We start from the raw sequence: 25,147 nt of genomic DNA on the forward strand, positions 1-25,147 counted from the left end.
CATATTGTGCGACAGGCTTTGTTTTATTGATATCTTTTTAAGCCAGTATATAGCACGTCCTAAAAGACTCACCAGGACATTGACTTCATTTGCCCATGCTGTGGCAAAACAATTGAAAATGCTTCAACCCACGTGATAGAGCTGGTTATTACGTCAACCTCAAAATTACCTTAACAGGTCAGCCATTTTGTAGGAATGCTGTGTATGAACAATGTTACTGATGGCCAAATGTGCAGCTACTAGTGGGTCAAAACGATTAAGTCTCGGTATACCCTTCATTTGAATAATTCTAACTCATGCTATCGTCCGATGTTATGCAATGACAATATTTCAGTATTATAAGTACCTCGATGTTTTATATTCAAATTTCAGACTGAACATCAGGCCAAGACATGTAAAGCCGCTTACAAATGATCAAAAAGTATAATCACCCTAAACAAATCTCAATAGAGTAGTTAAACTAGTTGACACTTCTTTAATCTCGAAACAATATAAAATGTGCCCATAAACATTCTGTGTATCATAATATAAATTAAGCATAATGTACTAAAACATTTGTGTAAAATTGTGAAACAGGAAGATTTCAGATAAATTCTGACAATGTAGAAACTGAGTATGTACGATATTTTGTACTTAATAAATTTCTATTCTGTGCGATGTACCATTTTTTCTCCTCAAAAACTATATATTCGAAAATATGAATTGATGTTATTAAAAATTCATGCATTAATTGAAAATTCAGCACAAAATTGAGAATATAAATTTGAATAAAAATAGAGTTTCAAATAATCTTTAAAGACTTTAAAGAAAACAACTCTTCAACAGTGAATTCTTTGATTTATGCTGCTGATTTAAGTTGCTAGCTGTAGAATTTGGCTCAATTACATTGGCTTAAAATGTATATGAGTATTACAACATTTCATTGAGAAGAACTGGACTATGGATTATTTTCCAGACAGCCACCATTAAAGGAGCTGCTGAACAAAACGATCTTATTTCAGCTATACCATTATTTTTGCTAGCACTATTTTCTGCTTAGCAGCTGAGAGAGACTGGAAAATGGACTTTTCCAAAATTTATCTACCATTTCCGACGGAAAATCTTCACGACGCAAAGCTCTGTGTACATGAACAAAAAAGAACGTTTCTGCTGAGTGTTTAATTACAAAAGTTGAAATTAGTTTTCACGGGTTCTGCGGAAATTACAGTCTGTGTGTATGATAACCTGAAAGTTTATTAAACTGTGACATGTGATAAAATGTCTTAAGTATTCAAACGAAATGACCAAAGTATTCATTAAACCTTAGAGCAACATACGTCACCTTCTTCTATAACTCAGATCAACGTGTATTGCGAAATGTACGACTTTCTTTGAATGACCTATTAATTGAATAAGCAATCACAGAAGGCATTCGTCTTTTTCATCAATTGGGTCTTGTCACTCCTCTACACAGCTGCTTCTCCGGTGTCTGGTTCCTCAGACAGAATGTTCTCGATCTCCTCCAACAATCCATCTAGATTTTCCTCCTTGCATCGCTCATTGTCCTCAATCGCATCCAGGAGCTTCACAAGATTAAAAAAAAACAATTGGTGGTCGTCAACTTGTCTGACAAATCTTTTTGACCTGACCTTTCCGATAATCTGGGATTGAACATTGAGGTTGAAACTGCTCAGAGACCAGAACTTGCTTGAAAATATACGATATCATTTTATGTTATTTTGAATATTTCAAACTACACATTCCTACAGACATTCAGTATTCATTTACCTTCTGCTTAAATCTTCGCACGAGTTTCCAGAGTTGATCCAGAGTACTCAGTTTACTGAACAAGCCAGTGAAATTCTGCAAACAACAATTTCAACCGAAACAGTTCCATCAATATTGTCAGTAAACTCGGTTTAATTTGAATGTGACCTTGAAATAAAAGATTGTCAATATCATATCAGTTTCACGTATCTTAAAACTGACTGACATTCATTTTCAAATCGAAAATTTCAATACTTGAACCTTTAACTAATATAAAAATAACTTCACCTCACAAGCTTTGTAGAGTTCCTTGTTCAGTTCCTGAGTGGGCACTGGAGGTAACTGCTGTACTTCTTCGTAGAAGGAGACAATGTCATCGTGGTACTTTGTCCTCTCTCTACCATACAGCAACTTGGTGACGGATGTTTCCTTTGTTGAAAATTACAACTTTGAATAAATGTACTTAAAAACAATGATTTTCAGGTGAAAAGGGGCTATTCTTTCGACAATTGACATGCTGAATTATGTCTGGGTCTTTGCTTTCCCTTCAAGTCTGCCAAATGTATCTCAGAATAACGAGGGAAGTTTAGGTAAGAAGTAGGTTATGGGGAAATTTTGGATTAAAGTGATTGGGTAGGCCATTTACAGTGGTCACCGTTCTAGGCCCTTTTTGTTTTGTGTGTCATACCAACACTCACAGACAAGTTCAGGTTTTAAATCAAATTACCCTGCCCAACTTTTGGCTCTTGGTATCATGTGCGTCATGGAATAACTGAGCAATGACGTCAAGGCTGGCCTCTACGCTGCGAGATGGGCGGATGTCAAAGATGTAGTCAGGGTGCTTGATGGCGTTAGCCCAGAAACGCAGTGGCAAACTGCATGCACAAGTACCCAAAAGACAAAAAACTAAATCAATTGTAAATTTGACCAAATGATAATCAGAAGACACACAGCAAAGAATTTGTTGTGGAGTTCCAGTCTCTTATAGCTCTATAAAAAATATCACTCAAATGCCTATATATGACTGTGAGCCAACTAGAATGAGTGTAGGTTAGCGATCCTTACATGTTACTCTTCCAGATGTGAACGAGGTCAGAGTCTTTTTCAGACAGTTCATGCCGATAGGCTTGATTGTCAAAGAAATCAAACAGGTACTTGATGGCCCTAGGGGCGGTCTCGGCTGACAGAATGGCCTGGAACATGTTGTCCACATACTCCTGGATGATGCCCTGTGTAATGACACAAAGAAACTATGCTGTTGTTGAACTCCAAGCATGTAAAATATTCAGCCATACAGTGTAGATGGAGGAATGTACGATATATAAGCTTTGAGGAGAGAGCCTAAATTCACTGTGGGTTCTTGCAACAAGCGCTTTCTCGGCCAGTCTTTGGGGAATCACTAGCATGGCTGCTTACTTTGGTTGACAGAAGTCTTGGGAAGGAAATCTCCCTGATCCTACGACGATTTATCTTGTTCCTAAAGGTGACAACATCCAGTGAGATACATCCTCCTTGCTTTCTCCGTCTGCCTCCTTCCTCATCTGTAGGCCACTCCTCCTCCTGGGTCTGTCAAGAATTGAATAAGTTCACACAATTTGACATTTTTCAATTGCAATGTATGTTGTATTATTAAGTGAACATTTACGACTTGTTAGCTCCGAAGAAAAATAATCGAGCTGTCTCTTTACAAGATGCCAATCTCTGACTCCTTCCTGCATCTCTACTTCGGCCAAAGTGTAGCGTCGCTTGGCACTCATCCTGCGTTTGATCTTCTCATCGTCAAAGGCCACGTTTACTAAACACACAAAATATTTGAAAATGGAAGAAGATATCACAGCAATGAGCATTTATTATTTCAGAATCAGATGAGAGGAAATTTGGTGTTTGAAATGTGTTACAAGAAGTTGCGTATGTTAAGAAAATAGGATGTAACTTTATCGACAGACTGTTTCCAAAATATGTAGTCCATGAAATTTATCTTAATAGAACGAAAAAAGGAGGAGAGGGGGTTATCACTGGTTATAAGAGACATGCTGGTTCCATGCTGGATACATTTTCCCTACTAAAATGAAGAGTTGCAAATGTTCATTTCTCTTTTCTAATTTGTCATCATAATGAAATGTTCCTTATTTAAAAGTGTGGTGTTAAGAGTCCATTAATATCTCAATGCCTGGCATTCAACGCCAATAAGAGAGCTCTGAACAAAACGGACTTGAATTATAAGAAAAACACATGCACAAAATTTCCTCCAGGGCTTGTTTGGATATTCATGAACCGAAACGAAAGATGAATTTACATGTACATGTATGTGCTTGTAGCCATCCTGTATCAACGCAGCAATATTTTTCTCTCGACTTCCTAGTGTTATTGTCACACGGTGCACTTTCCACTTTTGTGTCATTGGGCAGTAGGTTCAGAGCTGGGTGACACGGCGAATTCAAAGGCTTTGCAACAAAGACAATTCTCCGCGGGGAAACCCCGGTACAATTGCGAAGTAAACAAGCTCACAACTGCATGTATTGAAGGGGAAAATGCAGCCGTATGCAATACAGGTCATTATACCACGAGGGAGCCGTTTCTAAAGTGACGCACGTTAAACTTTTCAATGTGTCAGTTAAAAAGTATCATTCAATCCCATCCCGTCTCGTAATGCCGAGTATAGTTCATTAGAAAAGGATTCTCACCGTAAGAAGTCCTGCCTTGCACCCTCAGGATTGTTCCTGAGAGTGTAGCATTTGGCACATCCTGCTTCTCGACAAGGGTTACGAGGCCATTGTCTGGAACCTTTGGGGAGGCAATAAAGTGTGAGAAAAACATCAAATCAATAAAACGGAGTCAAGCAGACTTCACTGCAAACACGCCAGCATTCCATCTTGAATAAACTGAAGTAAATTTTTAAAATTAAAACACAAATGGCACGGTAATAAGTGGACTGATTGTGGAAATCTGAGACTTGAGATGAGCCATAAGGACAACCACTGCATCATTTATTATCCAATTAAATTATGCAGGGTATGTGGGAACAAAATAATGGGCAATAGCCATCATCAGATGAAAGGGGAATGAGCAAGGTTACGTCTGATCAGCTGTAAGATTATGGTGGGTTGTGTCTGGCATATTTATTTTTCTGGATTTATCGGTATATTTGTTCTTGTTTGAAGGGGAATGGTATAATAGATTGAACGGATAATAAGATCAGATTAAAGCCACCTATAAACGTTTATAAATGGATGTTTAACACCATACATGGAAGTCTTTGAGCATGTTGATTCGACGCCATTTATCAGTCAATGGCCTCATGTCCGTGTCAGTCAAGACAAGTTTGCCGCTCCGTCCATGGCGCCACTCTAAAATAATTAAGCAGAGAAAAAAAATTGAGAAATGAACGAATAGTTGACTGAAGGGAATGAAGGAAGCCAAGACAAAAAAGCTACAGATTCTTCCCACGACCATTAATAGATATTTTGAATACAATGATCAGATTCCTAATCAGATATTAGTCGAAGGTCCAAATAACGTTAGTCAAACTCAAACAAAGTTTTTGTGTAAGCTGCAGAAAGGAGGAAATCAAGATTAGTTTTTGGTGTCCCAAAATGCATTCAAACAGATATCTCTCCATCAACGGTAGTGTTAAAATGTGCGAACAGTCGGAACATACCAAGACTGACTTGATTAGCACTTGGGCGGTTGGAGTAAGGTTTGTTAAGATGGAGAGCATCTAAAATCTTCTCCTTCACTTGGGAGACGGTGTCTACATCCAACACTTTCACTTCTTTGATCACTTCTCCTTCCTCGTCGATAAGAACAACCAATGTCTGAAACAATAAGCAAGTTATATTTTAAAAAAAAATAAACCGATTGAAACACGATAGAAGTTTTGAAGAGAAAAAAGTAAAAATCAAAACTCACTCTGGAAAATAAATACATTCTGTATCAATAACTTCGAGGAAACTTGAAGACATGAAATGTTTATGACAATAATTGAACACCTGAGGTTAATAAACAAAGGGGAAGGGGTCAAAGTAATTTGTTCATGCTCTGAACAGATATTCCATCCTGTTCATTCAGAGGTTGGGAACCTTGACTCGTGGGGCTAGCTTCTATACCAAGTAGACTCACAAGAGAGTTGAATTCCACGTCTTCCTGTAGAAGTTTCTCGTAGTTGAGCGAGAAGCGTGAGCGACCACTGACGACATCAATGGGACCACTCTCACTTCGATACTTGATGGCTCGGTACAACACAAACAGCGGGTGGGCAGTGTGATTCTTGAATAAGTAAATAAAAAGGGGTCAATACCTCTGAAAACGAAACAATAAGCGTGGTGTTAAAATAGTATTGTATTGATTTTCATGATCTAACTTATATTTTGAATCGGTATGCAAGCAGTTCATTTTCTGCATATCAAATTCTTGAAAAGAGATTCAGTTCTCAAGTCTTACTTTCAGCTGATCATACAAGCAAAGAGCAACCCAGTTTGACAGCAGCTTCTCCAGAATGCTCTCGGTTCTGTATGAGGCAAAAGTGAATTATCGAGAATGCCTTAAATAATAATGTGAATCTATTCTCACAGATAAATAGATCAAACTACTGAAAGAACATAATCTTACCGGCAGAAAAGCTGGCGAGTGCGGTTGGAATCAGCGGCATTTTCGATGAGTTGCGTCATCAGTGTTATCATTATACTGTAAAGGGAAAAGAAGTCCTTAATACTTTACGTATAAACAGATTGGGATTATTAGGTCTACACTTAGTGATTATTCTCAGTGTGACTTACTCTGTCATGTAGACCAGCTTATTCTCCAGAACCATCACGACGGTCAGTAGAGATGCAATAGATTGCCTGAAATGAAAATCAATATAAATTAGCGACACAAAAACACTACACGAATTTAAATAACAATTTCCAGTCAAAATTCCAATTTTGAAAAAGGCAGAGACCAGTATGTTAGACTATATGCAATGAGAAATATTTCCAAACAGGTTCATTCAATTTTTGTCTCGCTATTGTTATAAAAGAAGGCCATAGCAATCATTCTTACTTTTCTCTGATGGACAACTTGGAGTTGCTCTCTGCATCCAGTGTTTGGATGAGCAGGAGGAGGAAATTCTTGTTGCTAAGGAGTTGTGAAAACTTACACATGGCCCTCTCTACTTGCTCATTGGGATACTTGATTCAAAGGTGGATACAGAGGGACAGTAAAAAGGTCAATTATAACTTAATGTCGATGTTTGTCAAATACGTATAGCTCTCTCTCTCTCTCTCTCTCTTTGGCGAAGAACAGAAGTATTATTGCTTGATCGAACGGAGTTAAAATTTGCTTACCTCCTCGTCCTCGGTATCAGGTATAATTTCCTGGCCAATGAACAGCATGTTGGTTGAGTACTCTCGGTGGCTAACAAACGGCATGCCGATTCCTTCTAAGTCACTGGTCAGATCTGTGAGGTCAGTCTGGAGCTCGGCAAAGGCTGCAAATATTTTCAAGTTTCTATATTTTAAACCTTGTTTTCTTGGGGCACATTAACAGTTCTCTTTAGATCTGGCATTCTTCCATGCAGAGTCCTGTCAGGTAAATTTGCAGTTCTGTGTATAACGCTGTACGATAAATATCTAGGCTTGTTTTCTTCAATCTTCTTTTTGAATGCTTGAGCCCACCTTGCCTGACCTCATCAGCCAGATCTTTCTCCAAAGCTCTCATGTCTTGCACGATCAGTCTTGCTTCTCGTTTGGCCCCATACACCTGAGCTACAAAACAGAACACCACAAACAGGATGCACACCAGGATGGCCCCGCTGACTGACGGCACAACGATGGGAACGACAGATGGAAGGGGGTAGCGAATGTAGCCGATGCGAAACTCCAGGTTGCTGTGAATTACCTAAAAACATGGACATTTCAAATAAAAATAAATGGAAATTTGAAATGAACAAATTGCTGGAAAGACACATTCTCAATACTCTATAGCCTACTTAAGATTTTCAAAAACTTGCAAGAGCCCACTAAGAAACAATAAAAAAATGAAAACTACAGTAAGAATAGCTTGCAACTTAAACTTCAGGATGATATTGTCAGGCGCGGATCTGGAGTGGGAGGGTCCAACGCCCCCTTCTGAGACACATACAAAACAAAAAGGTAAAACGGGCGAAATTAAAAAATAACTAATAAGTGCACACTGGTAAGTGCACCGATACGACTGTAAACAATGCATGTCATGTAACGTTTTATCGTCGTTTTCACTTGTCCACACACACATACAAAATCTCCGGCCTTATCCCGTCCCTTGAGCATTTCCTAGATCAGCCGCTGGTTGTCTTCATGCGATGTTTCTTAGAGATACTTTCGTCTGAATTTGTTCCAAGCGGAGCTTTTAGGTAAAAATGATGTCACTTAGTTTCATAGATGTTACTGTCTGGAAAGTGGTGATGTAGCTTTCGCTGTTTTGAAATCAGTGGCGTATCCAGGGAGAGGAGGCAGCGGGTCAAGTTGTCTCACCACCCCTGCTCGACATGCCGCCAAATATGCCGTTTGTTTCCAATTAAGCTACCGGTACTGAAATTGCTTACTATTTGGAAACGGCACTTCAGCCTTTTGGAGGTGAGGGGTGATGATTATTTTAGGGAAAAATTGAACTGTTTTGAGCCTTAAACCCGAATACGCCACTACTTGAAATGGGTGTTTCCTCTCTGTAATTTTTCTTGAGTTCCGTACCCACACCACAGGCAAGTCTGTTTCTTTGTCTTCATCTCTGAAGTCACCAGCGGCCGGTTCATCCTCTGGTAGAGTGCACTGTAAGGTGGTATCACTGACCAGGTTGACTTCACAGAAGCCATTTCCAATCCTAACTTGGATTTCTTGGGCCGTGATCGCGCTATCCAACCGTTCACCCTGAAACAACAATGTTATTTGCAATTAGTCGCAGTAATCCAATCCATTGGGTCCTTTCTAGAAAAAACAGACATCTTCTAGTTCCCACAATTTCCTAGTCACTAAATTAAATTCATTCCAAGAGCAAGCTTGGATACAATTTTTAAAACAAACTGAAAGAATAGGACTAAAGGAGTAAGATGCGTGCTTCATCGATTGTATTTATTACCCTGATGAGGTTGATCACTTCAGGAATTTTCATGAAACCACTACCAATATCCAGCCCCTTCTGTCGATTATAGCACTGCCTCTGCTGGTACAAAGATTAGTCTGACAACTAGGCTAAGCACAATGATCAGAAGAGAGAACACGCTGGAGAACAGCCACTTAACATGATGCATCGCTAAAATAAAGTTCAGTCAGATTAGATTCTGGAGGGCAGACATGGCAGCTTTCACAAAATTAGGGAGATAGATTTTATTACATTATATTAGATTTAAAGTTACGCAAGGTGATGCAATTTAGCCAAAGACGAATAGGCACATTAAGCCAGCAATTCGCACCATGATTGTCAGTGTTGATCCATCTTTCTCCATCTCTTCATTCTCAAACGGGACATACACTGGATCTTCAAAGTACTCCAGCTCTATCTCATTATCCTCAGACCATGTCAGTAGTTGGCTGACACCGTCCATGATGAAGCCAAAGGTCAGGTTTTCGTTGCTTTCCATCATCATTCGGAGTGACGTTATGTTTGGAGACTTGCACTGCATCTCTGTGGGGGAATCCCCTGTGCATACCTTGGTACAAAGTTGTTGAAAATTATCCCTAATCATTATTTAAACCTCCAAGAGTACCTGTGAGTGCTCAAAATGAAATAAAAGATATCATTCAGTGCTATTTTCAATCAAAAACATCGAGCAATGCTACCTCTTTGTATGTCAGACTACTATCCCCAACGTAAATCTGACGATTTCGGCAGGTATCCAGGTATTGGCCATTTACATTCAACGTCCGACCACCCCTAATATTGCAGAACATGAAAAATACAAACGCTTGTAAACAAGGTAATGAGGAAACCAGCTTTATTGCAGCAAAACGTTAAACTATTTATGGTTTGCAGTAGTTTTAGGTTTTCAAATGAAATGGTAATTATTAAGCATGTGCACCAAAAGTAGTTGAAATTGCTTAAAACTCAGGTAAAAACTACAGAGCAACAGACTTACGAATATATGCTCTTGAGTGGCTGAACCCCAGTGATGACAGGGTTTTCTGTGTAACTAAACTTCTCATCTGATGTTCTGTTCGCACCATCGAAGGAAACTCTCAAGTTACTTGCCATTCCAGCCTGTCCGGCGGATGTAGTACACGCTAAGGCTTCTTCTGTTGGATCGCTGTTTGCAAAATATTTGGTGTGTATTGCGTTCATATGGACGCATATGGTACATCGGCACGAAAATCTCACTGACTGATGAAAATCTAACAGATGCACATTTTTCGAGGGAACTAAACTATTGTTTCAATGTTTATTTACTAACACGACCATAACACTTGCGGGGCCAGACTTAAAACATTTATCGGCCCAGAAACTGAGCCGTTTGTCTCTTACTAATTCAAATTCTAATCAACAATCAAAACAACACTGGATTATAAGTGATGTAACCTCTGTCAAGTATACACATTTGGGGGTAAAATATATAAGACTGATAATTACGATGATATGATGCATGGATTTTCTCCTATGAACGCCTCAATATTTCGTCCTGTGTTGAGGGATGTACCATTCACGCTTACTGCAGTCCCACCAGCTTCTGGGCCAAGGCGAGGTTCGAATAATGTAATCCTTGGATTCTGGTAAGAAACGGTGTAGTATTAACTATCTGATTTGGACAATCTCAGGTAAACAACCACATACGCATTTTTAAAACTTGAACAACCTTGAATTGGCCTATAGCTCATACTCCGGAATTTGATGGTTGAACTGTATAAGGACAACACACGTTTGGTGTCAGCATGCTATCCTGTATGCGTTTTTTAGCATTAACCACTGTAAATTACTTACTGTGTAGTGAAAGTTAACAGTTCCAGAGCTGTGCTGCAGTGTACCATCTGCCCCTGTGATTGTCAAACTGACCGACTCATTTCCTTCACGTTCTGGTCTTGTCCTGCAGCTGACACTGAAAGATAGCGTTACATGACATTCATTTAAGGTTGTTGCAAGATGGTTATTCACCGACCCCAGCGACAATAGTTTTTATGTATCTTGTGTTTCAGCCTGCTAGTCAGTCTACACAAAATTTTAATTTAATTCTGCTGGAAACAATCCTCTTGCTCTTATACCTTGCACCAATGACATAGTCTGAGCTGAATCTGTCCAGATCACAGGACTGATTGCCAACCATCACAGCCACAACATCATCAAATCGTCGACCGATGTCAGTTCCCATTACGGCAAGGATTGTATTGCCTTCAATCGGTCCAGTCAAAGGAAACACCTTCATCATAATTTAGGGTTGAAAAGCGAGGAAACGGAGTGAGACCAAACTGAATACAACCTCTTACAGTTTCTATGGGAAAATGGTCATGCTTGGTGCAAGTATAATTCAAATTCTGATTTAGAAAGGCCCGTGGCAATTTCGTTCGAAATAAGGTATTGGTTTTTATGAACAGGACTTCAGGAAGAAATGACAGTAAAATGGCAGAAGTGGTAATGGCTCATCATTTCAACCCACCTCGTTGAGAACTGGATCAGGACAGTTCACTCCATTATACAAGGTCACAACATTTTCATTGCAAGTTTCATTCAGCTTACAAACACCCGATACGGATGGCATGGCACCGCACCACAGACATCCAAGCTCTGGACGGGCTGTAACACATCGGCTGCAGTCTGGTTTCTGGACTTCACATTTGTACAGAGTTGCTATCAGGAAAAAATACACACTGAAACTTTAAATAGTTAATGAGGAATACGGCTGCGGATGTTGCTTTTTGCAACTTATGCTGTCATATAAATTTACGTCTGATTTTATTGCTTAGCCTACCATTAAACCCATGTATGTCATCAAGGATATGTGCTGCACCAGTCGTGTCAGTCCAAGTAACAGTCAGCCTCACTTCAAGCTCTGGCTCATTGTTCGCTAAATACGCGTACTGGCGAGAAAAAAGACTGCTTTCGTTTTATTTGAAAGTGAATGGAACAACTTCTCTCATATAAATCAGAATAGAAGATGAATTATGGCAAGAAAGTTTTGAATGATTACTTACAGCTTTCTGCTCACATGTGATATCCATTTCATTACGTCGTGCCATGACAGTCTGAGGTACACCCTCGATGTCCAAGCTACAACCATAGCTAGAAATCTACTCATAAACCAAACGAAAGAATCTTACAAATCTCGAAGCAACACAGCTGATGGAAGGAGTGTGCTTTATACCTATCACAAACAGACAATAACGCATAGCTGAAGAAATGAAGTCGCTTGCAATAATACGCCATCTTAAGCAGTACCTCATAAGCTTTCCTCAGAAGGCAAGAATTCTTTTTCTTGCACATTTTGTAATCCCCTGTGTTTGTGGTTTCATAGATTTGTTGTTAGAATTTTTCTACCTGAGTTGCATTTGGCAGATTTTCAGTCCTGACTGTAATACTCCTCTGGATTCCATTAGGCAGAAGAACTTCACCACTTTGAGCTTGCAGCTGTGGACAAGATCTAGGTCCCTTTGGTAAAGTTGAGACTGGACTCTGTGTGTTGCATATATAACGATTGAAATAAGGTATTATTGATAACGCATAAAATGAAACGAAGGGGGAAATTAACAAAACTGCAGTCTGATCAAATTAAGCAGCAAGTAAATTAAAAAGAAACACAAGTGCACTTGCAGAATTGCATGATGACATGTACAAACTTTTGTGTATTCCAAAGACATGATGTAATGGTTCTTTTTAAAAAATTAGGATAAAATAGCAAAGCCAATAAATATATATGTAATGATTTTTATTGGTAACTGTCTTACATATTCACCACTAATGATGATTTCATTAGCTTTAGTACAGGTGGAGCTGTTATGAGTACATCTGTTGTCAAACACACACCAGTCACAGGCCCAGCGACTACCAACACAGGATACGCAACTACATGTTCATACAAAACAACATGGAAAAAAAAGGAAAATTAATTACTGACTGTACTCCGAGTCCGAAAGAGAAGAGATTTAAATATCTAGCTTTCATGCTAGGCCAGAGGGAGAAAAGTTGTAACGAAAATAGGGATTTTAAATGATGGCGCAATTGCAATTAAACACTTACGATGTGTGAACTGAACAGTCGTACAAGTGAAAGCTGGTATCAATGAAACGGACCATTGTTTCCGTAGAATAGACACTCAGGTCAACTCTGACAGCGTCATCTGAGGAAGAGTTACACACAAGAGGCTAATCAGGCTCACAAGCTCCTTGGCATTTGGCCATAACACAAAAGTGCTTATGTTTCAAGGTTATTTCCAAACTTTACAGTCCCTTGGAACATATTTTTGTGTGCTGTTTTTTTCCTTACTTCCTTGCTGAATGGCAGGTATCCCATCACTAGGTGGAGATGTACACGTAAGCATAACGCCAGTCTTTGTAGCAGGAGATCGGTATGACCCAAAGTAACATTCATAACTCTGACCAGTCGCTAGGTCAGGTAACTGTTGAACACTCAGCTCGATCTAACGAAAACCCACAACAAAAGGTGCTTCAGATTTTACTTAGTTCAGTTACAAAAATGAATTTAATTGAACAAACAAAGCTGGCTATACGCCGTGCTGCTGCCGTGCCGTCTTAATTCAAATAAGAATTAAGAATTGAAAATAGCCTGGCAACTGCGTAAGCACTAAACGGAACACAGAAGTGTCGTGTCACAGCCATTCACAACATCGACAGTACAACATCCTCTGTCGAGTTAAAGAGCTTGCCTTGCTATTATTACTGCAATTTGTTGAGCAAATTTGACACTAAATGGTGTGCCACTGCCGTACTTACATTTTTAAAGTCTACAGAAGAAGCACGGCTCACAGCCATGGCCTAACTATTGCCATTTGGTTTCATTTACTACTACCGATACAAATGTTATGTTTGTTTTTATACCTGCGAGATAAAATTCACAGGTATATATTTCTGTGTTAAGAGTCTAAACCAAATTGTTGCTCTTTAGACTTTACTTTGATCCAAGACCTCTAAGGCTAGCCATTTTTAAGGCAACTGTTTCAATGAAAATGTAAACCAAAATGTGCATTGTGTTTTTCAAACACGGTTCATCTTCATATAGAGAAATTAATTAAATTTGATGCAGGATACGAGCCCCCAATGACATTTCTGGCCTTCACTAGGAAAAAAACTTTGAGGGGAAAACTCACCCGTTGTTCCGTGACAGTGATAGGCAGACTGTCATAAGGAGCTACATCGGTGATATTAATGCATTGAGCAGCGTTGTAGGCCAACCACCGAGTAGATACGTCCGGTGATGGACAGTCTAAATATCTTGAACATCTAGAAAACAACGATAGACTTAAACTTAAGCATCTTTCCAGATCATCTGATCAATCAACGATTAATCAATACAGACATTTACTGCAACTTACTTTCTTTCCAGAGTGCACCATCCACAGTATGGGTCTCCATCATTCCCTGCATCAGTCCCAATACACGCCTCACAGGTGGTGTACTGACCACAATTCTCGACACGCATCTTGATCAACTGTGAAGATTCAAATAGCTTGACTTCAAGTAAACAACACGAATGCAAAAGCATCTGAGCCATAGTGCGCTTCCACGTTGGATAAGATTTGTCGAGCCGCCAAGGGAAAGCGCAATGAAAAGATAACTAGTCATCATTATGTTTCGGATCCATTGCAAACTAGATACGTCCTATTTCCCCGAACAGACATGAAATTAATTATCAGGTAAAGTCATACATAGATTGCGTAACTTTGTTTCCTGACAGAAAAGGTATGCACGCTCATGATCTATCTGATCAACAAATGAGCCTGGTGGTTCGTGTAAGCAGGGACTATTTAGTCATTTCAAAATCTCTTCTAAGTTTATGATACGTAATCATGACGTCATGTACATTTTGGCACCAGAAATGATGGTCAAGTTTTAAGTCTGTACGTGATTCGATTTGAGCCCAATTACCTGAAAATCACATCTTTACCAGTTTAAAACCTGAATAAAGAACGGCAGGTGAATTTTTAAAACCTCTTAATTCTACCCACTTAGTCTTTCAGCACAAGCTGATATAATCGACTAGAAACTAGTGTCACTTCGTTGCATTTCGACCACCTCCATGCGCGGTGCAACAGTCTCTTATGAACCAGAGAGCTGATACCGGTAACTGTTCATGCCTGCTTTGGAAAAAAGATGATATTGATCGTGCTTTTGTGTGGGAAATGAGAGCCGTAAGTGAATCAACTTTATCTACCCTAACATGAAAACAATTGACAACAAACCTTTTGTTCAGTTAGAACATGCATCTCTCTGGTTGTGCCGTTGATCTTGATATCCGTCAGTACTAGGCTCGTATCTAGAGGCACTCTCTCGTAAGGTCTGGCTGTTGTCTTAGTTTCAATGTGGACCTGCATGAATGAGACGTTCAAAGTACCGAATATTCAATGTTAAAAGGTTATCATAGAACAAAAAATGACCCTTTTTTTTCGATCATGAAAATAAACTGATACAGGTTTTTTTCGTTTTTAATAGTAACTTTTGCCACACGTTGCGTAAGAATGCGTAAGAGGTGACGTTTTCATACTCTGGGCAAAGTGCAAAAATGGTAAATTGCTTCAGTTGTAAGAACGAGGCAATTGGAAGTAAATTGCCAAGGCAAGGGAACTATGTTACGTTTTTCCAATTTTTGTTACTTGTAACATTTTTACTTTGCTCAAACTACAGAAACACGACCTCTTACACAATTAAGTGTATTTCCAGTTTGGTCAAACCGATGTTCATAATCTCAAATTCGTAAAAAGTTAAAAGTAGGCCAATGGCATGGAGCAGTTGACTGGTGAAAAAATGGCAAATTTCAGTTATTTTCAATGTAAAAAAAATAAACAAATTGGGCATTGTGGGTTCTTATAATTTGGGGACAACCTATGTATCAACGAATTCAATATGGCTCTCTGCATTTCACAAAAGCGAAACAGTGAGATGTATTTTAAATTGAAATGATGTTTTAATTTTACTCAAATTCACGTCATCTGATTGGCGAGTTGTCCATATTTAGAAAAGACATTGCAATATATGATGTACAGTAAATATAAAATATGAGATCTTTTTATACACCCCCAATATAAATCTTTGTCATACGATTTCTTAGAAGTCTGTTATATATTAGTAAAATATTCTGTTTATTCAGTTATATTATATCCTGTTAAATATAGGCCTACCTCTCAACTACGTGCGTGGGAAGTTAAAGTCGCGGATGGCTCCTCATAATTATAGACTAAATTTCATAGCGACTGGGAACTCAAAACCTGGCGTCGAGCTTTTACCCAGAGCTGATACATTAATTAAACGGTGACTGGTACACCAAAGAAAAGTTCTCAGGCGTTTTGATCAAGCAGGCATGCATAAGTGTGGGGGTATTAGTGCTGCAATCATGGGCATAAATCCCGCGGGATGGTGGTATATACCCCCCCCACACACACACACACACACACAAGTTTGTATTTGCCTCCAACTGGGAAACCCCTATTCTTCCTCTTTTTGTTTGTACTTCAACTTTTTTAGAAGACCACCCATATGTTTTGTATACAGTTGTCAATTGGGGACCCTCTGTCAATCGGAGACCTTATTATTTTTCTGAGTCTCCAATTGAATGCAGAAACAAACTCACACTCGCGCACTTTTTGAACCAGAGAATGGGGTATTGAATCACCCCCAAATACTTTTTCGTGGTGGGAGAAACTTTCAGCACATTATAAAGACTTTTCGGACTTCCCATCAACAAGTCAAATGTATTAATATCACTCAGAAAGGAAGGACAATATAAAGGGCCATAAATATGCCGTTCTGATGAGAGATTCTGCAAGAATGTAATACATATTACAGATAGGCCTATCCCTCTGTATGAACATCGCCCCCTGTATAGTGTCCTTGAAGTCAGCCCCCCTCCCCCTTTTGAAATTACCGTTGCTGGGAAAGTCACCCCGCATCCCTCGACACTGGCGGCACAAATTTACGCCACTGGTTGCAACGCGCGTTGTTTAAATCATATAAAGTTTCACACTGACAGGATTAACTCGGTCCGTAGGTTTGAGAAATCATTCTGGTTATTTCTTATTCATGAATATTCATTATTCGAACGCTTCCCTCTTTTTAAAACTAAAATACGACTTACTTTTAGGGCTGTGCCGAATATCTGAATAACTGAATATTCGATCGATTATTGAGCATTTTAATATTCGAATGCAAAATTCATGAAATAAAAAAGAAACATTTTCTTTTGTTTTAAATGAGAAAAATTCCAATATGGAGGCTTGTTTGAAGCAGATTTAAATGAAAAGCAACAGAAATCTTTTAACGATTCAAAAAGTAAATTATTCATTAAACAATTAAAAGACAAGAAATTTTCAACTGAGCAAGAAGTATTGTTATCTCTTAAATCTTGCTCAATCGTGGCTGGAGACACTGATGTGATAAGCTATTATATTGATTATAACGTAAAATTGGGTCCGTTATTGCAATTGATTTTTATATGTGGTTTGTTCATCAACAATCTGCCGGTCAGTACGACTGAATATTCGGATATTCGATCGAATTGATGGTCGAATATTCGAATAGTGAATTATTCGAAATGATTCAGGCCTACTTACTTTCAGTAAGTTTCCATTTGATGTTCCTATGAATGCAACAGTGTGGTTGAATTCAATGCTGGTGATCAGGGATGACATCCAAGAACCTGTAATATTATAAAATCCATGCTTTCATTCGTGAGATTATTTCTTTAGACCCTTGAAAAGTGGAACACATTGATTAACTGAAATACTGTTTTATTCGTGTTTATCAGCCAACTATGTAGGCATTTAGTCATTTTCCTTGGGTGTTTTGTTTTACGAGATTAGAGAGGAAACCTACAGCCAAATTCCTTTGGATAAGCGACCCTCGTGTGTTGTACAAGTTCGGTTGATTAGGCTACTTGATGTAAGTTACCTTCTTGCATTGACTTTGCCATCGGGTGGGGGGGCAGGAAAAATATGGGGGAATCCAAAAAGTTTAATAAAATAGAGGAAAATGTGAACAAAAAAGAATATAAAAGATGGAGAACAAAAGGGATGAATATCTCCGATTTGTTTAAAAACATCTCGGAATTGACCCTTCCACCGTTATTGTTCACAACTTTTGCTGCAGATTAGTGCTTTGACACCACACAGCGACAACCATTTCATGAATATACTTTTAATGTGGGTAGGTTCAAGGGCAGGATAGTAGGCCCTACAGTGGATGGAACTCCGGCACAATGTTCCGGAGATCACAAGTACAAATCCCTCTCTAATTATTTATCAGTAATAAATTTGTTGGTTCGTATTTATATTGATATGAAATTTAGTCAATAAAGAGAATTTACCTGGCTCTGTCAGCAAGGCTGTGGATAAGACTGGTGTGATCCCTTTGGCATACGTGTACACGTTATCTGAACCATCCATAGGATCAGGATTACACAAATAATTGTCTGGCTGAATTGTCTGTTTCAACAATCAAAACCATGCTGTTGTTTAACAAAATTATCATAGAAGAATAAAAAAGGTTTCTTGGAGAAGGGGGCTCCCTTAGGCTAGTTTCTTTGGATTTTGCTGCGCATGTCATTGTTTAATACATGTGAATTTGGGCCGTTTTCCAATACTCAACTTCGTCTCCGTCTCATGCTTCATCCCCGAAACCAATCCCCGATTGTGGGCCTGAAGCATTTAAATCAAATTGGATTACTTACGGAGCCGAAGTTGAGTATTGGAAAACGGCCTTGATGCTAGCCATGCACCGCTTTACTATGATGTGCGAAGCAAGTTTTAAATAAATAATTTAATTTAAACAAATGCTAGCTGTAGCTCACCATTCGCCGTGCCGTTTTTCAGCATTAGAATTTTCGTAACAAAGAATAGATGGGGTGCAGCATATTTTATTTGTGACTCTTTCAAGTGCAACCAATTTTTGTTAGCTTATATTCATGTAATCTATTTCTCAGATGCGTATGTGTACTGGGATAGGGCAATACATATATGATTGAGATTTGGATGTTTGTCTATGTGATGAATTTGAGTGTGAGAATGGATTCATTTGATACTCCAATCTCTCCCATCAATATTCGATACACTTGAAATGATGCACAGGAAAGTTGCTACAGTAAGACCCCTCCAAATAGCTTACAGAGTATGCATTTCCATCATGAATAGAACCTCAAACTGCTTCTCTGAAGCCAGCCAAGATATCAGTCAACCTGTACGTACACACAATGCTGAATGGCACACTGACTCACCATAAATGTACTACATTTGAAACCCGCCAAATAAACCACTGAGTATGAATCGCCGTCCTGAATACAGCCCCGCACTGCCTCTTTGAAGCCAGCCAAGATTTTAGTCATCTTGTACACACACAATGCTGAGTGATTGGTGGGTACGTAACTGGTACCCGGAGCTCCTTCGTTCTTTGCGAAAACAGCATACAAAACCTGCTCGTCTGCATGGAGACCCAACGATGCCGCTAGGTCAGGTCCTGCTGGTCCAAAGTGAGCCGCCTGCACCAAGCTGTACCCACTACCATCTGATCCATTGCAATGGATGGTGATTTCGGTGTATGCATCTAGATTTGGGCCTGTCTGACAGACTCTACTGATCTTTGAAACAAAATAATTTGAGTTCAAATCCTCTGTTTGGGTGCCAATAAAATACGTGAACCCACTGTGGTCAAATGCCGTAACATACTTAAACCGTTTGGCGGCATTTTGGTCCAAGGCATTTAAGTTGTAAAAAACTACATCTTTCTCTTCCGACTGATCTAATGTCAGAAAGGAATTTCTTGCAAAGGTTCTTCTCGCGATTACTGGAAAGATCCCTCGACCGTCGGTGTTTTCACCCGTATAAGTTACAGCAACGTAAAGGATTTCTTCACCATCCATTCTTGGTGCAATCAAACTCACAGTAGTTCCATCTTCAAGCCCTGCAACGTAAGGCATGGATTCACTCACTACAACATTAATATCCTGTAACTGTCGCAACTGGCATATGCCATCAAACACACCACCACAGGTTATCAGACTGTTCGGCCGAGTACTGTCAACTACCAGTATCTTGTTGTAGTTATTTGTACGACGACACGGCATCCCATTGTAAGGCATACTGTCATCACACGTTGAAGCATTCTGTATCTGTTCCAACCTACTATTCAACCTGTACAACCAATTGACAGCTCCAACATAGACATCACCATGATCACTCAAGGTAAAATGGTTGAAGGTTTGGGCACGGGGTACATCTTCTTGATCAGGATTATTGAAGCTGGCTAGCTCATAGGCGGACAGATCTCCTTGCCACTCCGCTGATGCCATGAAAACGTTTGCACAGATGGTACTCAATGACAGACTAAATACTGACAAGAAGGTCGTATACGTCCTAAGGAATTTCATAATGCTTAATAACAGGTTGTCTCGAAGTTGTTAATCCGATGTACTTTGCAAAGAAATTCTGTAAAAGGAAGGGAAAATAAAATACTGTCACTGAGCTAAAGATGAAATGTATACCGCGGACCTTATAAACTGTTTAGTCACTTTTAAACATGCATGTGAAATCAACAAACGCATCGGGGAGGTAACTAAAAACAAAACTCTTCCCCCAGCAAACGTCTTTATGAACAGCCCTAAGTGAGACACCATTTCGGTAAACGCAAACAATAATATACTTAGTCGCTCTTCTTTCAATAAAAGTTATTGACTGCGGTGAAGGGTGGCACCACAGTGCAGTTCTAAAATTCAGTAAACTACTTTTGGAGGGGAGCGGGGCCCAAGTTTGAGGAATCTTTTTGTGATGCATCTTTCGAGTGTTGGGTTACAAATTCGGGGGCTGTTTTTGGAAGCTTTTGAAAGAAAGGGAAATTGAAATATAAAGAAAAAAATTTCCTCTTACAATAAAAGGAGACATGGCCCGTTTGCTCCAAACTCCCGCACCATGGATTTGCCAAGGTGTGTTCCTCTCGCTATTTCATGATTTTTTTTTATTATGGGATGCTTGCCCTTGCACCAACATAAATTCATAACACCGTGCGCTCCGTGTATCTAGTAAAGTTCATAAGCTCACTGGGGGAGGACTTGAAAACACGACCTCGTGCTTACTAGTCTTAACCACTCGACTTCCCAGCTTGCTGCGGTCCGAGTCGGAAGTAACAGCTAGTAGCGCAACTATTTCCAAAGACCTGTCGATTGTATCCAGCTACCATCCAAAGACGTTTGTTACAAAATCAAACCTATTTGAAACCAAGTTTGTAGAGTGACCCAAGATTACCGAATGTGACGTCACTGTGAACCCGAAGGTGCAGTACAAAGGATCGGAGTAGTCTTGCCTGTTGGTTAACGCTGGTTTTCGTGTTAATTTCTTTTACACACATAATTGTGCCAGTGGCATATTCACTTGTGTGTTTATCTTTCCGTGTGCGCGTCAACACTTACGCCAAGCGTTACGCATCGTTCCCGGACCAATTTTGACAGCCGAACGCAACGCACACGTGTGTTATGTTAACAGAGTCTATTTTTGTGTCTGTGAAAGTGAAACGCATAAACGCTTCGTGTATGCAACACACCCATACATAAGCGTATATGGAAAGGCGCCTTAATTCAACAACCAACATTCCAAGCCATTACTTCGGTGACACAACGATTGTGCACAGGTGTTACGCAAGCGTTACGCGGCTCTTCGACCAATAGGGTGTCCCAATTTGCCACTATGCACGCTCGCGTACAGCGTCAAATCAGATTAGGCTCATTGTCTTTAGAATGGATATCAATGATTATAGGCCGCTAGTCTTCCGTGCATAGTTGTGATTTTGAAAAGTATGGGTACAAAGATCGATGGATGACGGCGCGTATAATTGCGTTCAATACGCACTGCGGGTCAGGTTAGTGTAGGTTGGCGTAGTGGTTCTTTCCTCGCCTTTCCGCACCTCTGCGGCCGGATTTGATTCCAGCTTGGTCCACATGTGGCTAGTGGGTTTTCAGTCCCGTTCGTGGGCTTTACCTAGAACATTCCTCTGGGGTTTTCCTCCTACCTCTGAAACATTAACTGCTTCGCATTGTCTCTTCTCTACAGGTTTCTGCTGGCTTACTGTTACGTACGCTCCCACAAACTGTTCCCCTGTATGCATGTAGATAGCGTACACGTTATTTCTATTACACACACCACGCACTTACCCCACAGCCAATGCGCAATGACCATCTACATGTGAATTTCACGCATTGTACACAGTGCATTACATTCCACGCGCAATCCAGTTGCACTGTGCTGCGACGTGCCCGTGAACCGTAGCACATTTCCAACTTACTCATTTTCCCCCAAATCTTTCTCGGAGTCGATCCTACTTTCAGTCACACATATGACCCGTACATTCGACCCACATAGACCCCCCACCCCACTTCATACCGTATGTGTCCCGCCTAACCACACACCGAAAGCCTGAGCCCGGTCACAGTGAAGTCGATTACCTCCGCTCATCCTCTTTTTTACCCCGTAAGAATTACGTGTAGATTTCCTGGCCATCCAGAGACAGTGTTGTACACAACCCAATGTACCGAGAAAGGCTCACCCTTTCCTTTCCCTCGTTGACCAAGTCCCCCGTAGCTGACCCACGAACAGCCTTTCACCCTCCCGCTCCCAAACTTCTCGGACTTTATCGCTCTCCTATGGAATTCCATATCTGCCGTCGTGCGTCGTCTGTCGTGCGTCGCCCGTCGTGCGTCGTCCGTCGCGCGTCGTCTGTCGTGCGTCGTCCGTGGTTTTTTTTTTGTCACGATTGTGCAGTGGTATTTTTAACTTTGACCCTTCATCGTTTCACATGTACATGTCCTTGTTCGATCGATCCACCATGCCTGACTCTCATTTTAGGAATAGAACTAGAAGATGTACATGTAGGCCTATTCGTTTTTGCAGTTGCGCCAAACTCCAATTGAAAGAAGACATAATATCCTGACATCGGCTAAGTAACGTGTATATGAAATGACACCATTTTGGATACATAAATAAATCAACAAAATAAAGTTTTGTTAGGGTAGATTCTTTTTCTCGATAACTTAATTACTCTCGACGTAACTTTACTCGTTAACAGCCTGACTTTAGGTCTATAGCCTATGTAATATTTCTGTCTGTCCCTGCACGATATCCCACAGAACGGAATGTAAACAATAAATTATTTACAATGTTTGATTCCTTAATAGTTCTCATAAGAGACGAACTGATTCAACATTATTTTGAGGGCGGGTATACCTGTGATGAAATCTGCTGTATACTCCAAATTAGACATGACTTTGTTTGCAGGTTGGCTCACAGAAGTCTTTTAAACAGTAACGTTACTTGTTAGCCCCATAAATTATGCTGATGTGCTGGACAACCTGTTCTCATTGCTCTATCCACCATTGCATACACACCCACAAAAACCAACACGTCATATTTTCTGAAACTTAAACCAAGTGGTAATTGCCCCTTAACAATACATTTAATAAACAGTTTGTTATCCACAGCACGTCCAGTATTTCTGGATTTCAAGGTGAAATTCAGAGGACAAAATGGAATATCTGTATCGGTTGACAGATTTCTTCCTGGAATTTGATGAAAACAAGTCGGCACATTTTTACAGTATGCAAATTAGAATAACACTGTGGATAAGTTGGCCGGAACATTTTTGCTGAAAATGTTTTTTCAAAAAAAAAACACTTGGTTGAATTCTCAGAGAAGCGATATTTTCTTGTCAAGGGGCAGGGGTAGTCTAGCATTATTGGAATTAATTATGTGACTAGTATATGCTTTGCAGGTGGGATTTGTACTTGTCTTATTCGGAAAAGATCTTTAGAAGTGAATGGAATCATCACATTGTCATTTGTTAAACAACGGCTTTTGCAGGTCCTATGCAACACATTTGATGGGCGACGCACGACGGACGACGCACGACGGGCGACGCACGACGGACGACGCACGACGGGCGACGCACGACGGACGACGCACGACGGGCGACGGGCGACGCACGACGGAAAAGGGCATGTTTGGAACTGGTAAATGGCAGAATTGGGACACAACAAAAGCAAAATGCGACGGACGACGGAGTGACGGGCGACGGCAGATATGGAATTCCATAATTGGGAGAGGACAGCTGTGGCTTGGCAGCCTGATAAATGCGGAAGCTTGGTCCCTAGGGACCTCCCTTCAAATTCAGCAGGACTGGAAATAAAGGTACCCCGGATCACGGAGGTAGGAAACATGCCTGGTCTTACTTTGACCTCTCACTGCGGTTTTTAATAGTTATAGGAGCTGAAGACGCCTACAGAGCAATATAAATGCCTTTGAAAAAAAACTGAAAAAAAAAAATATATATATATACACCGTGACAAGAGCAACAAGCCGATAGAGGCCGTTTAGGACTTAAAATACAACAATGTTATGTAACGCCTCACGAGGGTAGTTACCGACAAGAGAGACGCAGTCAGCATCATCGAACAGCCCATAAAGGGTTGCAGTCTATTGTGTCAAACGTAACCATGGCCGGACGCAGCCAAATGTTGGATCGTGTCGTCAGAGTAGGCCCTTACACTTTGTCACTGGCATGGTGGGCGTATTCGAATGATATCGTTATTCCAATATGAAAATAATAGTGTAAGGATGTCATTATCATGTCATTACTACAAAAACATTGTGAATTAAAATAGCAAGAGTTTAATAAGTTGGATGGCACTTCTAGAGCTCCAGTTACAATGTAGTACTTTTTGGAGGATGTTTTTCTGATAGATTTCCGGTGAACAATATACTATTTACAGCTTTATATTATCAAAATCAGTATATCGGCTGGGCGCTTCAGTTCACAGTAAAAAAACAAAAACAAAAATCTGAAATAAATAACTACTGATCAAAGCAAATAAGTTTGAAACTTAATGCAACTAAACTCACCCAATATTACAAGCCCTAATCCAAACAGAAATGCTCCCAGTACCTGTTTCAGTTGTGAGTCAGACGATCTGTAAATATAGATCCCAGGAGTTGATCAATTCATCCAGTAGAGAGGAACAGTAGGCAATGGAGCTGGACGGTTTTATTGGATCATCAAGTGGATCTGGTGGATAGTCTTGTGGATTGGGTCAGTTTACTCAATCGAATTTGAGAGTTATACAAATAGCAAAGGATTCTAATCGATCGCAGCACTGGAAAAATCGAACATCTGAACAGAGGAGACAACTGACTTCACGAATGGGTTAAAGAAGGAAACAGTAGTTTTTAATCATTCTGCGTTTATCCTTGCACACGCAGACATTACTA

The 25,147-nt window shown here is 40.0% G+C and overlaps 1 protein-coding gene across 2 annotated transcripts; it reads right to left on the bottom strand.

The window, feature by feature from the left end:
- On the bottom strand, positions 1-25,046 carry LOC110987193 (plexin-B-like). 2 transcript variants are annotated; one of them, XM_087135589.1, is made up of 38 exons: positions 24,825-25,046; positions 19,120-20,326; positions 18,214-18,331; positions 17,462-17,547; positions 15,098-15,223; positions 14,231-14,346; positions 14,006-14,138; positions 13,165-13,318; positions 12,919-13,018; positions 12,627-12,744; positions 12,220-12,354; positions 11,877-11,972; positions 11,654-11,762; positions 11,342-11,532; positions 10,950-11,104; positions 10,672-10,786; positions 10,324-10,460; positions 9,836-10,003; positions 9,540-9,633; positions 9,173-9,409; positions 8,454-8,630; positions 7,401-7,623; positions 7,071-7,213; positions 6,787-6,914; positions 6,522-6,587; positions 6,355-6,429; positions 6,187-6,253; positions 5,866-6,012; positions 5,405-5,561; positions 4,993-5,093; positions 4,431-4,530; positions 3,435-3,541; positions 3,163-3,312; positions 2,812-2,975; positions 2,474-2,621; positions 2,035-2,175; positions 1,768-1,842; positions 1-1,562 (listed from the first exon to the last, which is right to left on the bottom strand). In XM_087135589.1, the coding sequence occupies exons 2-38, from the start codon at positions 20,266-20,268 to the stop codon at positions 1,446-1,448; spliced, it is 5,823 nt and encodes a 1,940-aa protein (XP_086991715.1). In that variant the 5' UTR covers positions 20,269-20,326; positions 24,825-25,046; the 3' UTR covers positions 1-1,445. The 2 variants fall into 2 exon arrangements, with proteins under 2 accessions (XP_086991715.1, XP_086991716.1); XM_087135590.1 differs by having other exon boundaries at positions 24,782-25,046.
- Between the last annotated feature and the right edge of the window lie 101 nt (positions 25,047-25,147).

This window comes from Acanthaster planci, linkage group LG04 (assembly GCF_054643075.1).
Source record: "Acanthaster planci isolate LZ-2023a linkage group LG04, COTS_SCS, whole genome shotgun sequence".
NCBI lineage: Eukaryota > Metazoa > Echinodermata > Asteroidea > Valvatida > Acanthasteridae > Acanthaster > Acanthaster planci.